Source organism: Tilletiaria anomala (genome assembly GCF_000711695.1).
Source record: "Tilletiaria anomala UBC 951 chromosome Unknown K437scaffold_87, whole genome shotgun sequence".
NCBI lineage: Eukaryota > Fungi > Basidiomycota > Exobasidiomycetes > Georgefischeriales > Tilletiariaceae > Tilletiaria > Tilletiaria anomala.
The window spans coordinates 46,899-60,643 of NW_013546935.1; the positions used below are offsets into that span (position 1 = coordinate 46,899).

Genomic DNA, 13,745 nt, shown 5'->3' on the forward strand with positions numbered 1-13,745 from the left:
ATTAAAGGCGTTCAGGCGTGCTGGACGCCGAGGCATACTGGACGAAGTTGGCTGAAGGCTCAAAGATGGACGCAATAGGGAGAAATTCCAGCTCGTCTGTGAGCGCATTGCTTAACCTGGCGTTGGAGTTGACCGCTTTCACAATGTGATTCGACATGGCTCATCCAGGAGGGTAATCATGGCAAATGTTCTGAATAATCGACAATTGTCTTGCCCCATTTGTCACGCCCATTGCAACTGTCCAAAAGAAAGGAAATTTGAGGTTTTGGGCCAAGATGGGAAGGTGCAGCTAGGGAATTTGGAGAGCAGCAGGAAGTGGGCGCTGTTCTCTGCCCACAGCGTGAATGTCGTGCGCCAGCAAGCTACCCTGACTGAACGCGAGAGCGTGATCATCCCTCGAGTCAGCACGGAGAAGCCGTATACACACCTATTCGGCTGTGACATTCCGTGCGGTCTCAATTACATTTAGCTCAATACACCTCGTTCTATTTCATTCGGGTGATAAGCTGCTTGACGGCCACAAGGGACTTGCTCATGTCACCAGTTGCGGTTGTTGCAAGGCGCAGATGGATATCCAATGCGGCGTTGATGTTACGCACCGAGATAGCTGTCGGGCAATGCCACAGTCAGCAATGAAGCAGGTGAAGTGACAGGAGAATGATAGCTCACCTTGACAAAGCTGATGCAGCGCTTGGACGGCTTTCGCGTCCAGTGTCTCGCAGTTCAATGCGTCAAACAAGAGGTTGACTCGAGACTCGACGTCATCCACCATGCGCTTCGGCGCTCCAGACACCTTGAAACGACCCAATTCTTGCGAGAGCACGTTGAAAATTGGCTTGAGGCTCTCAGGGATGTGGCTTCGGTCACCAGGAGCTGCGCATCGTGAAAGGAGATTCTCTTCAGCGCTGGGACATGATCAATACGTTGTCGTCCTCAACTTACGGTATTTGCTCTGCTGCATCGACTTGGCGGGAGTCTGACTCCGTGCTGGAGCGCCAGCGCCGCTGCCAGCTGGTGGTCCGGTCACGAGGCCGGGGGTTCCCATGCGAGGCGGCGCGGGTGGCGGAGGCTGCGGCAGGTTAGGTGGTTGCTGCGGGATAGATGGTCGCATGCCATTTTGGAACGCTTGGCCTACCGGAGGACCGTACTGCCCCTGCTGCTGCGGCGGCTGCCCCTGTGGAGGCATGCCAGGCGCAGGGCCCCGAGCTGGAGGTGGCATCTGCTGGCCTTGTGGACGAGCAGCAGCGCTCGACGCACGCGGCGGGCCTTGGGGTGGAGGACCCTGGCGCCCAGGTGGGGGCGCCCCGACTTGCACGTTCGGACGCGAGCCGTACAACGCAGTTCCACCCGCCTGCGGCGGGGGCGGCGGGCTCGCAAACGCCTGGCGACTTGGCGTCTGGCCGCGAGGTGGACCTTGCGGCGGTGCGCCAGATTGACTGCCATACGGAGCGGGTGCTGGCGAGTTGGGGAATGGGGATGTGATGGGCTGGGCCTTGTTGCCGAGCGCGCTAGCTGTGCGGCGAAGTCCTCCGATCGCGTCTGGTACGTCGTTCCACCCCGTGTTATCCCTCTTGAGCGGAGGAGGTGGAGGCAGCGAAGGGTTCAAATTGGGCTGTGTGTTCGTCAGCGTTGGACCAGGAGGTGGGATCATAGGCTGAGGTGGGGGAGGAGCGTAAGATGCCTGCGCGCCGTATACGCCACTTGCACCGTAGGGGTCATACGCCTGTCCTGCGTTACCTTGTGGTTGATAGAGCTGAGTGGCAGGCATGCCATACAAGCCCTGCGCCTGTTGTGCGGCATATGGATCGCGTTGAGTTGGTATTGTCGGCACGGATGGAATCGAAGGAATTCCAGCAGCAGGCGCCACTGCTGCCTGCGTCGGTGCGTACAGGTTGTATCCATTGCTTTGAGACGCCGTTGCGGTGCTTGTTCCGGTCGCCACTGTCGCCACCGGTGTTGCTGCTGCAACGGATGCAATCGCTCCAGCCTGAGCCTGCTCAGATGGACGGGCTGCCTGTGCACGGCTGAGGCGGTCCCTAGCAAGTAAAGCAGCATCGTCGGAGACTGAGCTAGCGCTAGCTTTGGCACCCTTATAATCCGACGGGGTCTGCTGGATAAACGACAGCGCAGACGAGATTAGACCTTGGTCTGCGAGCAGGTCGACGTACTCATGTATGCGGTCATACAGCGCCGAGAGCTTGTACACACGCAGCCCGTTCTCGGCAATGAACGCGTTGTCAGTCGGTTGTTGCAGATCCGTGTCAACGTAGCCGACGGCGTGCTGGAATACGATGATCTTCTCGATGAATGACTGCAGCGCCTCGGCGTGAGCCGAATACAGCCCGGCCGCTGCACCATCACCACCAGCGATCGTCTTGTCCTCAGCGCGAAGCAATGCCTCTTCCTCTTCCTTCATCTCGTCGATCCACATATTGACGACCTTTTCAAGCTTGCCAGCCGCCAAGTAAACCAGCACGGCATTTTTGCGCGCCTCCTTGGACTTAGCTTGGGTGTAGTGCAGCTCAAGGCGTTGACCAAGCTGCTCGGCGAGGTTGCCAAACTCGTCGGAGCGAGCAAATGTGCAGAGCACGACGAAGACCTCCTGCCACTCGCTTAAGTCGGCGTTCTGCACGATGTCCGACAGATCGTCTGAGACAATGCTCTGGTAAAGGCGGAGGTACGGCGTGGAGCTGGTGCGCTGCTCAAAGTAGAGCTTCTGCGTCTTGGCTAACAACTCGGGGCCACCGCGGACGGCGAGCAGGATCGCGTCAGCGAACTTGTCCGCCGAGATGCACAACGAGACGGCGCTCTCAAAGTCGCCGAGGACTAGCGCGCGCGTGATCAGCTTGTCTGCTTCGCTCTCGTTGCTTGGGTAGATTCGGAACGTTGCGGTCTGCGGTGCAGCAGAGGGTGCGCGCGACGGCACGGGCGAGCCAATCGTCGCAGCGGTGGACGCAGCAGCTGGCGTAGCCCCATTGGCACCGGCCCCAACACTGGGGAGGTGAGAGGGCAAGGCGGACTTGTTGGCGAGCTCATCAAAGAAGGCTTCGCTGGCAGCGGCGCTCTCGGGAGCCTGCGCTGTATCGTCACCAAACAAGCTTGGATCCTCGGTAGCTGCCGTTGCCGTAGTGCCGTCTGTGGCGTTCGCGTCTGTGGCATCTGTCTCCGTGGGGGTGGTTTCAGTCTCCGTCTCTGAACTCTTTTCCACCTCTGCGACCTTGGCGGCTTCCTTGACAGCCTTAGCCACCGCCTCGGCTGCCGTCTCGATGTTGGCATGGCCAGACTTTTCCTTGAAGCTCGCCACAGCCGCAGCGACTTTAGCCGCGACGTCCTCCTTAGAGAAGCCGAGCAACGTGACCAGCTCGTCCCTGGAGTCCGCCTTGAAAAGCGTTTGCAACGCCTTCCAGTTCGTCGCGTCGTCCGTCGCTGCCGTCCCTCCTTGCGCTTCCTGGCTCCTCTCATCGCAGAAGGCTGCGAGGTCCTGCGAAGCAAGCGCGTGCTGCAGCTTCTGCGCGCGCGCAACGATCGTCGGCTCCGTAACGACATCACGCACGTGGACGACGCTTGACTGCGTCTTGCCGCTCGGACCTGTCAGGTTGCTGACCGAGACAAGCTGGCCACCAAACGCGAACGACGCAGAGACAGGCCTGCGGAGCCACTTGGGCGGCTGCTTGAGCGAGACGCCGGGTGTGCCGCTTGGCGCGGCGGGCAGGCTGTTGAAGAAGTCCGCGCCGTCCGCGCCGTCCGCGCCGTCCGCGCCAGCTCCTTGCGTTTGCGCTGCCGAAGCGGCCGCTGCTGTGGCCGCGGCAGCAACCCCCTCGTTGGAGCTGATGGCCTGCAACGAGTGCACGCCGATTTTGCCGTCAAAGCTGGCGGTGGCAAGGAGGTCCGGGTTGCGCGGGCACCACTGCACGTCGAATGTCCAGTTGCTGCTGGATGGCAGCTCACCGACAATCTCGCCGCTCTGCGGATTCCAAAGAATGGTTCTGTTGTCCTTACCGCAAGAGACAAGCAGGTCTTCATCCTGCCTGCACCAGCTCATGGAGAGGATGCCTTTGGAGTGACCGCTCAGGATGAGCTCGGGGGCGAGTGCGTTGCGCAAGTTCCACACCATGATGACCGGGTTGTTATCATCCTCGGAAGAGGTGACGAGACGTGTGGGTTGCTCTGGATGCCAGCACACAGCCCCCATGCCCCTCCGGCCACTGGCACCGCCTCCGATGCCGTTCATACGCATGTTTGCCATGTTGGTCCCCGCTCCGCCGCCATAGGAAAGCACTGCCACTTCCCGCTTTCCCTTGAGGTCCCAGACGACCGTGCTGCCGCTGTTGCTGGCTGTGGCGAGGATCTGCGGAACCTTGGCATTCCAAGCGAGCGCGGTGATCTCGTCGAGCTTGTTGGAGCGTGCGCCCGGCGAGTAGGGACGAAGGGGTGAGTTGAGGTCCCAGATGAAGATCTCGCCATTGGTGCCACCGCTGGCGAGAAGGTTGTTCTGAACATTGTTGAAGTCGAGCCCTCGGACGGGACCACTGTGCTGGTTGTTGCGCAAGATCTCAGCATCGGGGGCAGAGGAGAGAAGTTTATCTGCATCCCACAAGGCCAGCTCGCCGTTCTCGAAGCCACCGGCGAGGACACCTTTTGGCCGTGATGGATGCACATAGCCCCAGGTCAGGCGGTTGAATCTGTGTGTACGAAGAATGTTGGGTGTCAGCATGCCGTGACACAAAGGACGGGAGAAAAACAGAACGTGCGCTACCCGCTCACCTTGCACCGGTGCTAACACTGGCGACAGGACTGAGCTGCTCCGCCTCGCCGCTGTAGTTCGGCTTCCAAAGCTCGAGGACGCTTTCGTTGCTGAAGCTGTCATCAAGAGCTCCGGCGACAGTCGCTGTTGCAACGTACGGCCGCGCGACCGAGTCAAGCTTGGCTGGCGACCAGGCGAGGGTCGCCGTGCGCGGGATAGAGGCCTTCATGATTCCAGGCCGCTTGACGCGGTGCCGATGAGGCGGCTGTGGTTATACGCGCTGGTAGTTGCTGCTGAAGCTCTTCCCTGCCTAGTAGCTGCACTTACAGAGTCCTTGGAGCACACTGGAGGGAGCGTGCGTGCTACTCCCACTCGTTCGCCCAAATAAGGACCGCGGGGAAGAATGCAAGATGAGATACGTGCCTCGTGACGCAAGTGACGTTTTTCTTTGTTCGCTGGGTAGAATAACCCAGGCCTGCGTTGCACTTTGACCAGAGGCTGCAATCCAAACTGTATGGAACGCAGCTTGCTACACACTGCTGCTGCTCTCGAATGGGACTCTGGATGCAATCCGTCGGAATCGTGGAAGGTCGACACCTCGATGGCTGTGGGTGTGTTGATGACTGACTACGATAGACTGGTGTTGGCGCGCGCGCCCGTGCGTGACGCTCGCGCCACCCATCGACCCCGTCACCCCTGGCCAGCGCCCGCCCGCTCCCTCTGACCCATGACGGTGATGGGCTTCTGTGGGTTTTCATGTAACCCTATTTTGTTCACACTCATTTTTTGCATGTCAAATATAAAAGTTGCCTTAGGACATTCAGATTGCGACATGCGCAAGTCTATGTGCATACACGCCAACATTCTCGGAGTAGATGCGCGGTCGCCAATTGCGGCCTCGCACATGCAGGAAAGATTATTCCTCCATCAGATCAGCAGCACACCCCTCCTGCCAATGAGGCGCTCGAAGAAGGGTGGTGCGAGGTCCGAAGGCGGATGCGTTCGTCTGTCTTGCTGCTTTGTTCATATGCCGAGCCGAGCACCCACTCAGCTTAGCAGAGCAGGCTGGGCGTGCCATGAAATTTGCAGGATGGTCATTGGCCTGTTTGTAGCGGACATATCGTCGCTGTCTTGCTTCGCTTTGGCGAGCTGGGGCTTGGTCTTCCAAAGTCATATAGAGCGCCGGGAAGTGAAAAGGCACTCCTGCCTTTCGAGTCGTGCGTCAGGGAAGCGGATGACTGTGTCTTTGCCGGGTGATTTGCTCTGTCGCGGAGTTCATCAGGCTGGCATCCTTGATACTCCAGGCTGAATATCAATGCGCGACCTTTTTGGTCAACCCCATCCGCCTCTTCCTTCGCTCGAGCTTTTTGGCGCTCATCTGCGGTTAGAAAAGAAATCGCGGAGGTCAGTCTAAGCAGAGGCCTCATCAGCAACAGCAGATAAAGTAGCATACCGCACCTTTTGGGCCATCTGCGCCAATCGTTCTTTCTCCCTCTCCTTCTCCTTGCGTTCCTTGAGGATGCGCGCCTTTCTATCCTTTTCAGCCTCCTTCTCAGCCTTCATCTCGCGCTCCTTCTTCTTGGCCAGCTCCTGCTTGCGCCTCTGCTCCGTTCTCTGGTCCCATGTAGTCTTGCGTTTGAGACCGGCAATGTTGGTCGTGGATGGAAGCAGCGTCGCCGGGTCGGACGTGGATGAAGCGGTCCTGTGGAGAGTGAGCAAGCGCAAAGACAGCCACAAGACATCAGCAAGGCGTCCAGCCGGTGGCAGCGCATACATTTAAATTCCTTCGCACTCACGCCATGATGAATATCCACAGCACTGCGTTGCTGACGATTTGCCAAAACAGCTGTTCTTTGGCGGAGGAGGGAAGGGTGAAGGACTGTAAGCCACAAGCATTTCATCGACCAACTTGAGGCGGCGTCACTGGCAAAAGGCGTGTTGCAAAAATGGGCGGAATCAAACCCACAGTACCGCGATCGTAATTCTCTCGGGCGAGAAAAAGTTGGCGCCGTGTAATGCCATCCGATCTGGCGCCAAGTAGAGAGAGACGCGGGAGGCTGCACTTGACTCTTCTCCCTCTCTCTCAAAGTCTCTTTCCAGTCAAGTATCAATCGAATCACTTGTCCATTCTCCATCTTCATCATCGTCGTGAGTGCCAGCATCGCACCTTCATCGCAAGGTGTCCATCTAGTGATCGCATCCAGCGAGATACACCAGCGCAGCACAACATGTACGCAATCAAGAGAGCAGCAGGCTCGTCCCTCTCAGCTCTTCGGGGCAGCGCGCAGGCAGGGCCCTCTTCATGCGCTCGCAATCTATGCATCGCAGCCACTGCAGCTGCTGCGAGCTCTCCTTCTGGCTATTCTTCCGCCACCGCAGCGCTCGCAACTGCGCCGCAAGGGCGAAATGCATTACACAAACGGGGGGTGTCTTCATCCGCCACCCAGCAAATGGCGACGCCAGTGGATGTTGAGAAGCCAAATGTCAGAGCTGGTGTCGGGAGCGCACAAGGGACCGGTAAAAGTGAGTCTATTCTTGAGTTGCGCTGCGCTACGCCACTGCGTCGATTGCCACTATAGATGCATACCTGATCATGCGAATGCTTCTGTTGACAGATCTACTGAGTGAGGTCCTCGATTCGATGCCCCGCCACTCAACAGCCAATCGACCGATCTACCTCGATGCGCAATCCACCACTCCCTTGGATCCACGCGTACTGGACGCCATGATGCCCTACCACACGAACCAATACGGAAATCCACACTCCCGGACGCATGCTTACGGCTGGGAGTCGGAAACAGGCGTGGAAGAGGCGAGGAAGCGCGTCGCGGAGCTGATCGGTGCTGACGCTAAAGAGATCATCTTTACCTCGGGCGCCACCGAGTCGAACAACATGGCGCTGAAAGGTGTCGCTCATTTTTATGGCAGCAAGAAGAACCACATCATCACCACGCAGACTGAGCACAAGTGCGTACTGGACAGCTGCAGGCGGCTGCAGGAGGAAGGGTACGAGGTGACCTATCTGGGCGTGCAGAACAACGGTCTGGTCGACCTCAAAGAGCTCGAGGCGGCGCTACGCCCGACGACGGCAGTTGTCAGCATCATGACCGTCAACAACGAGATCGGAGTTATCCAGCCGATGAAGGAGATTGGGCGGCTGCTAAAGACAAAAGGTGCCGCGCTGGCCAAGTCCGCCGGGTTGTCTGGCAAGCCGCTCTTCCACACTGACGCAGCGCAGGCCGCCGGCAAAATTCCGATCAGCGTCGATGAGATGGGCGTCGACATCATGTCACTGTCCAGCCACAAGCTGTACGGGCCCAAGGGTATCGGCGCAGCATACGTCCGCAGGAGGCCGCGCGTGAGGCTTCAGCCGATCATCAATGGCGGCGGACAGGAGCGTGGGCTGCGCAGTGGCACGCTTTCGCCGGCGCTCGTTGTCGGGTTTGGCGAGGCGGCTAGGCTTGCGAAGCAGGAACTTGCTGTGAGTATTCAATACGATCTGATCGTGTTGGTGTCCGCATGTAGGGGTGCAGGTATGCCTTTCGTGACACGGATGGGGATATTGGCCAATGATGGAAGATTGCGCTTCATGCTAAAGGTGCGCACAGTCGCACTCGATCTATGATGACGAGTCTCTTCCAAGGACTTGCTTGACGATCGCGCAGGGGTTCTGAGGCTCAGGCAACTGGTAGGAGGCATATCGGGTTTACGAGCAGAGCGCTGATGACAATATATTGCCTTTGCATTGCACAGTATGACCATGCACATGTCACCCGTCTCGCAAAGCGTCTGCGCACCAATATCATGTCCGCCATGACACACGTCATCCTCAACGGCGACCCGAACGGGTACCCTGGCTGTACGAACATCTCCTTCCAATACGTTGAAGGCGAGTCGCTACTCATGGCGCTCAAGGACGTCTGCCTTTCCTCCGGCTCGGCGTGCACATCAGCATCGCTCGAGCCCTCGTATGTCCTGCGCAGCCTGGGCCTGAACGACGAGAATGCGCATTCTAGTCTGCGCTTCGGCATCGGCAGGTTCACGACAGATGAAGAGGTGGATTACGTCTCGGAGAAGATCATCAAGGTCGTCAACAGGTTGCGGGACATGAGTCCGCTGTGGGAACTGGTACAAGAAGGTGTGAATTTGGAAGAAATCGAATGGACTGCATGAAGTCTTCTGGTTGGCTTTGTACATAAACTCGCTTAGGAGCGTCTCCGTTCAAAATCAGTCCGCAAATGGTGGCACTGTCATACTCAAAGAATCATGGCGCGAGTTCATCGATAAGTTCCAACCTGGTGGGTCGAACACGTTTGGCTTTGAGTAGTCTGCCCTCCAAGCCAGGCAGGCAAGAAGTGTCGTTCGTTCAAACCAAGCACCCGAAGTTTCTCTGCTGTATGTCTCGTCGCTAGCAATGAGGAGCAGACGGCCATCGTTGTGAAGGAGGCAGTAAAAGGGTGCCGCGCACAATACAGGTGACAATGCGTGTTTCAAATCCGACCACGGAAAGATCTGTCGAGGGCGCAGAACTGGCTGGTCCTGTCGTCCGCTTAGGACATTGATTGTCACGAGCCTCGTTCTGCGCGGCCGTGGACTTATAAGAACCCTCGCCGCTTCTGGCCATCATCTCGTCAATCACTGGTCGCAGTCCATGCCAAGCTGGTTGCGTGTACGCGTGTGGCATCGGTTGAGTTCCCCCAAGCAATTCCCGCTGCCGCTATGGTCGTCTCCTTGTCATCTTCTGGACTCTGTCTCTGATCAGGTTGATCCGTCGACGGGCGCAAGTTGCAATTGTCAAATATTGAATGATGGTTCTTCTGTCTTCATCATTTGCCTTTTGTGCATTTGCCGGAGAATCCGGGAGGTCCGAAGTGAGGATGTACTGTGACGAGGGGGCCACGCAAGCACAACCTTCGCCAATCCTCTTAATCGCTGCGACGTCGATTGGGAAGGGCAGCCCTTGCCGACCACTTCCTTCTCTCTGCATCGGAAGAGACAATTCGGCAAGCGCGAAGGTAGGGAAAGGCACTGTCCACAATGGAATTCGACCACTTCCTCCGCGATGGTCCGCCACCACGGCACCAACTCGAGTCAGACTCGGACGACTCGGACGTTGAAGCGGCCTCTCATGCGGCCTCGAGCCGTGCGAGCACACTTGGTCAAGTGCCATTAGTGCAGTCTGTGCTGCGCTCTGGTAATCTAGAGGACTTCCAAAAGTGCCCCTTGATACTGCTGGAAGGTGAAGCTGCCGAGTCGTACTTGCAAGCGTTGCTCCCATCAGGCGCAGCTTCGAGTGCGGACGCACCTGCAGTTCCTACACTCGAATTGACCTTGGACGGTGTCACGGTCAGTAGCACACGAATTCAAGTCTATGCAATGCGTTATCGCTGATAAAATGACATATATACCCTTACCTCTGGCAGCAAGCTTTAATAATCCTGCTGGACGAGTTGCCCAGCAAGCTCCTCATCGCCATGTGCACTCCCAGTAAGGCGCTCCGGAACTCCCCCCGAGCGGCAGCGGCATTGTCGCGGCGCATTTTCCAAGAGACGCTGCCAACAAGGTGAGAACGGGGAGCCGTTCACTTCTCGATCAATGAGCTGAAGCACCTCGCAATGCTTCCTTACAGTGTGATATTACTATCTTCTTACAATGCTGGTACATATATCGAAAACGCTGAGCACGAGGACGACTCGAGCTATACGGGCGCAACTCTACGGTACCTCGTGCAGCCGAACAACGGCGAAACTTTCAGTCCCGTACTCGAGCGCATTAGAAAACTACCCGTAGCAAGACCCTTCGACGTACCGAACGTGCTCACCGGCGTGCCAGGCTCAATAGTCTCACAAGCCGTCATGCACGGCGCAGAGTCAAGGGCCGACGTGCTCGTCCTCCTCACACCGTACCTCACACTGCAGCCACACGCTTCATTTTACCAGCAGCAAGGAGAGGTGGAAGGGGCGGACGACGTTGGCAGCCAAGCGCCTACGCTCGCGCCGCCGATAATGCCATTGCCACAGGCGAAGTCGATTAGCACGGTTCTAGGCTCGCATGCACATAGCATCGTTTCGCGCGCTCCAATGCTTTGGCACGCGGCTCGACACAGTAGGAAGCAAGATTCGGGCCCCTCCACTGCGGAAGTGCCAAGGCCGCGAAAAGGAAGACTCGCAGGTGATGGTAACATGTATCTGTAAGCGTGCCGATGCATGAATGAATCGACGTGATGCTACAATCCATCGAAGAAGCCTCCGTCGCGTGTCGCCGCGCCTTCGGCACCAATGTCGTTTCCGTCCACCTGCATTACTTTAGTGCTCGCCTTTTTCTCCGCTTTGCGGCGCCGTCGCTCCTCGCGTTCCTCAGCGTCCCAGTCGTCCTCCTCCTCATCCTCATCCTGATCTTTGGATCCACCTTCAGCTGCATCACCTTGAGCGCCATTTTTGCCATCAACTTCGGCTTCCTTCGTGGCCGCCTGTTGTTCTTTGAGCCAGCTCCGCTTCCGTGCTTTCTTTTCTTTGCGAAGCTCCCGTACCTCCTTCTTGCGCTTCTGGTGGCTCCAAGCTTCGCCACTAGCGACCTTGCTTCCCTTCTCCACAGGGTCCGAAGCCTTTCGTTTTTGCATCGTCGCGTCGCCCTGGCCATCTACTTCAGCTTCTCGCGCCGCTGCCGCAGTCAAACGCTTGGCTATCTCATCCAGCCGTTGCTTCTCCTTCGCTGCATCACGGTATGCATATGCACTCATGTCGATTTTTGCATCTTCAAAGCCGATGCTGGCGATTGCCTGGCCACCGTCCGTCCCCCCGGTCGCGTTTGCTTTGCGCTCAGGCATGCGGGGCAAACGCAGCAGCGCAAATGAACGCGCCACACCTTCCAAGCTGAGCTCTTTGGTCCGAAAGATGTAAGCTGCTTCATGTTTGCCGTACGCACGGACGTAAGAGACGAAAGCGAGGGCGCCAAGGTCGAAAAGTTGCCTGTCGGTCATGACAGTCTTCCTCAGCGTTGCTTCCAACTTCCGTGCTTCCTGGTCAAGCCCTTCTGGCTCCGTTCCTGGCGCGATGCCGCTATTGCTAGCGGCATTGCATAGAAGGTACGGGTATTCTTGAAGTGGAACCTTACGGACACGCAGAAAGTCTGCATACTCCTCCTCGCGGCCCTGATGCAGCAAGACGATCGCCCTCCCCTTTCGGCCCGCTCGCGCCGTACGACCGATTCGATGATTGAACGAGCTCGGGTCGGTCGGTGGATCGTACTGTATGACACAGTCGACATCCGGAAGATCGAGTCCGCGCGCTGCAACATCAGTGCACAGCAGCACGGAGGCGCTGCCGGCGGCCAAATTGGACTTCATGCCGATCGAGCTGACGAACGCTTTGAACGTGGCTCGTCGGCGCGATGGCGTTTGCTTGCCGTGTAGCGTGTACAGCTGGATGCCGATCAGCTGCGAGCAGTCGGACAGGATCTTGTGAAAATAATTCACTTGAGCGCATGTCGAAAAGTAGACGATCATCTTCCCTGCGACACTAGGCCCTGGACCACTTCCGTTACTGCTAAAACCGCCCGAAAAGGTCTGCGTTTCGTACCGAAGAAGCCGTACGAGCTGGGCCATTTTGTTTTCTGGACGGCTTATAAGGTAATAATTTTGTAGCGTCGCAGGTATCCTGCGATCTTCTGTGACGACCTCCTTCCGTATGGCCCCATCTTTCTGCTGCACCTTTTTCTCAACCTTGACGACAATCCTGCTGGGATTGCGCAGACCAAGGCGAGCAAGCTCAGCCATTGCGTCTGTCATAGTCGCGGAGAAGAGCCCTGTTCGCCGCTGTCTTGGCAAATGATCGAGGATGGATGTGAGCGTCGGCATGAATCCAAGGTCCAGAAGCCGGTCCGCTTCATCCATTATGAGCATCTCAAAGCCCTTCGTGTTAACTCCAGGCTGTTTGAGCAACTCTTCCAGTCGCCCAGGCGTGCCAACGAGAACGTCCGGAATGTTATCTTTGAAGCGCTGATAGTCTCGTTGGGGCTTGATTGATGATCCACCTACCACTAGCTGAGCACGCAAAGGCGCCGGTCCAGAAAAAATGGATGAGTGGTCGAGTTCGCCTGATTCGGCAGCTTGTGCATCCTCCTGATCGACCTCAGCAAGGGCCTCTTGTCGCGTCAGCCGCTGTTTCCCCGAGAACATTGCTATCTTCGCTTCAATGCGGGCTTCCCGCTCTGATTGCCACATATCTTCGTCGATTTGTGCGGGCTGAGCTCGTAGGACCTTTTCGAGGACTTGATGAATCTGCGCCGCGAGCTCGTGAGTTGGCGCGACGATCAAGGCACCGACATGTCGATCTCGCCGACGATCTCTTGGTGTTTGGAAGATCGCGCCGTGGTCGCTGCTGCCTTGCGCTTCGTTATCGCTATGCTTTCCCCTCCAGTCAGTTTCCCATTTGCGAGTGAGCAGCTCGACGATAGGTACGAGATATGCAAGCGTCTTGCCTGAGCCAGTGATCGCTTCGACGATGACATCCTTATGTGATAGGAAGAGCGGAATGGTGCTGGCTTGCACCGGCGTCATCTGTCTAAAACCGAGGTCTTCTTGAATGTATTCCTGCAGCCATGGACATAGCGGCTGGGACAGTTTGAGCCGAGACCACGTCCCTGCATACGCTGGCGCATTCGAGGGAACTGTAGTCGAGGTCGGGCAAGTCTGTGAGTCAGGCTTTGACAGCCGAGCCCGCTTTGCCAGTGGCATGCTTGGGCCTGGTCTTGCTGACATTTCCTGAAGGTATAGCTGTGCACTTGACTCTGAGCGAGACGTGCAGCACCTAAAGCTTCGGCTTCTCGTTGGTATGCGCCCATCAACCAGTGCGAGCTCTCTGCTATTCCAGCATGGCAATTCTGGACTTCAATCGCGCTCAACGAGACTCACTGGTCAAAATTTTGGACGGAAACGCATATCTGTTTTCTTTCTTTATTTTCTAAAAGAGAAGAAGCGTCCGGGGAAAAGAAAGAACGCCAA

General features: G+C 57.2%; 5 protein-coding genes across 5 annotated transcripts; 2 read left to right on the top strand and 3 right to left on the bottom strand.

The window, feature by feature from the left end:
- Positions 1–385: 385 nt before the first annotated feature.
- On the bottom strand, positions 386–5,315 carry K437DRAFT_275632 (uncharacterized protein). Its single transcript, XM_013386049.1, has 4 exons — positions 4,765–5,315; positions 943–4,682; positions 670–873; positions 386–607 (listed from the first exon to the last, which is right to left on the bottom strand). Exons 1-4 carry the CDS (start codon positions 4,971–4,973, stop codon positions 486–488), a joined length of 4,275 nt encoding a protein of 1,424 aa, XP_013241503.1. The 5' UTR covers positions 4,974–5,315; the 3' UTR covers positions 386–485.
- Positions 5,316–6,056: 741 nt separating this feature from the next.
- K437DRAFT_264206 (uncharacterized protein) lies at positions 6,057–6,520 on the bottom strand (the record flags this gene model as incomplete). The annotated part of the gene is made up of 2 exons (XM_013386050.1): positions 6,057–6,122; positions 6,203–6,520. 2 exons carry the CDS (start codon positions 6,518–6,520, stop codon positions 6,057–6,059), a joined length of 384 nt encoding a protein of 127 aa, XP_013241504.1.
- A 353-nt stretch (positions 6,521–6,873) lies between these two features.
- Positions 6,874–9,017, top strand: K437DRAFT_275634 (uncharacterized protein). The gene is made up of 3 exons (XM_013386051.1): positions 6,874–7,267; positions 7,360–8,225; positions 8,498–9,017. The coding sequence occupies exons 1-3, from the start codon at positions 6,973–6,975 to the stop codon at positions 8,915–8,917; spliced, it is 1,581 nt and encodes a 526-aa protein (XP_013241505.1). The 5' UTR covers positions 6,874–6,972; the 3' UTR covers positions 8,918–9,017.
- A 281-nt stretch (positions 9,018–9,298) lies between these two features.
- On the top strand, positions 9,299–10,971 carry K437DRAFT_295772 (uncharacterized protein). The gene is made up of 3 exons (XM_013386052.1): positions 9,299–10,090; positions 10,168–10,307; positions 10,374–10,971. Exons 1-3 carry the CDS (start codon positions 9,782–9,784, stop codon positions 10,936–10,938), a joined length of 1,014 nt encoding a protein of 337 aa, XP_013241506.1. The 5' UTR covers positions 9,299–9,781; the 3' UTR covers positions 10,939–10,971.
- A 200-nt stretch (positions 10,972–11,171) lies between these two features.
- K437DRAFT_217275 (DEAD-domain-containing protein) lies at positions 11,172–13,406 on the bottom strand (the record flags this gene model as incomplete). Its single annotated transcript, XM_013386053.1, has 3 exons — positions 11,172–12,253; positions 12,296–12,860; positions 13,002–13,406. Coding segments are annotated over 3 exons (2,052 nt in total), but the record flags the coding sequence as incomplete, so codon positions are not given.
- Between the last annotated feature and the right edge of the window lie 339 nt (positions 13,407–13,745).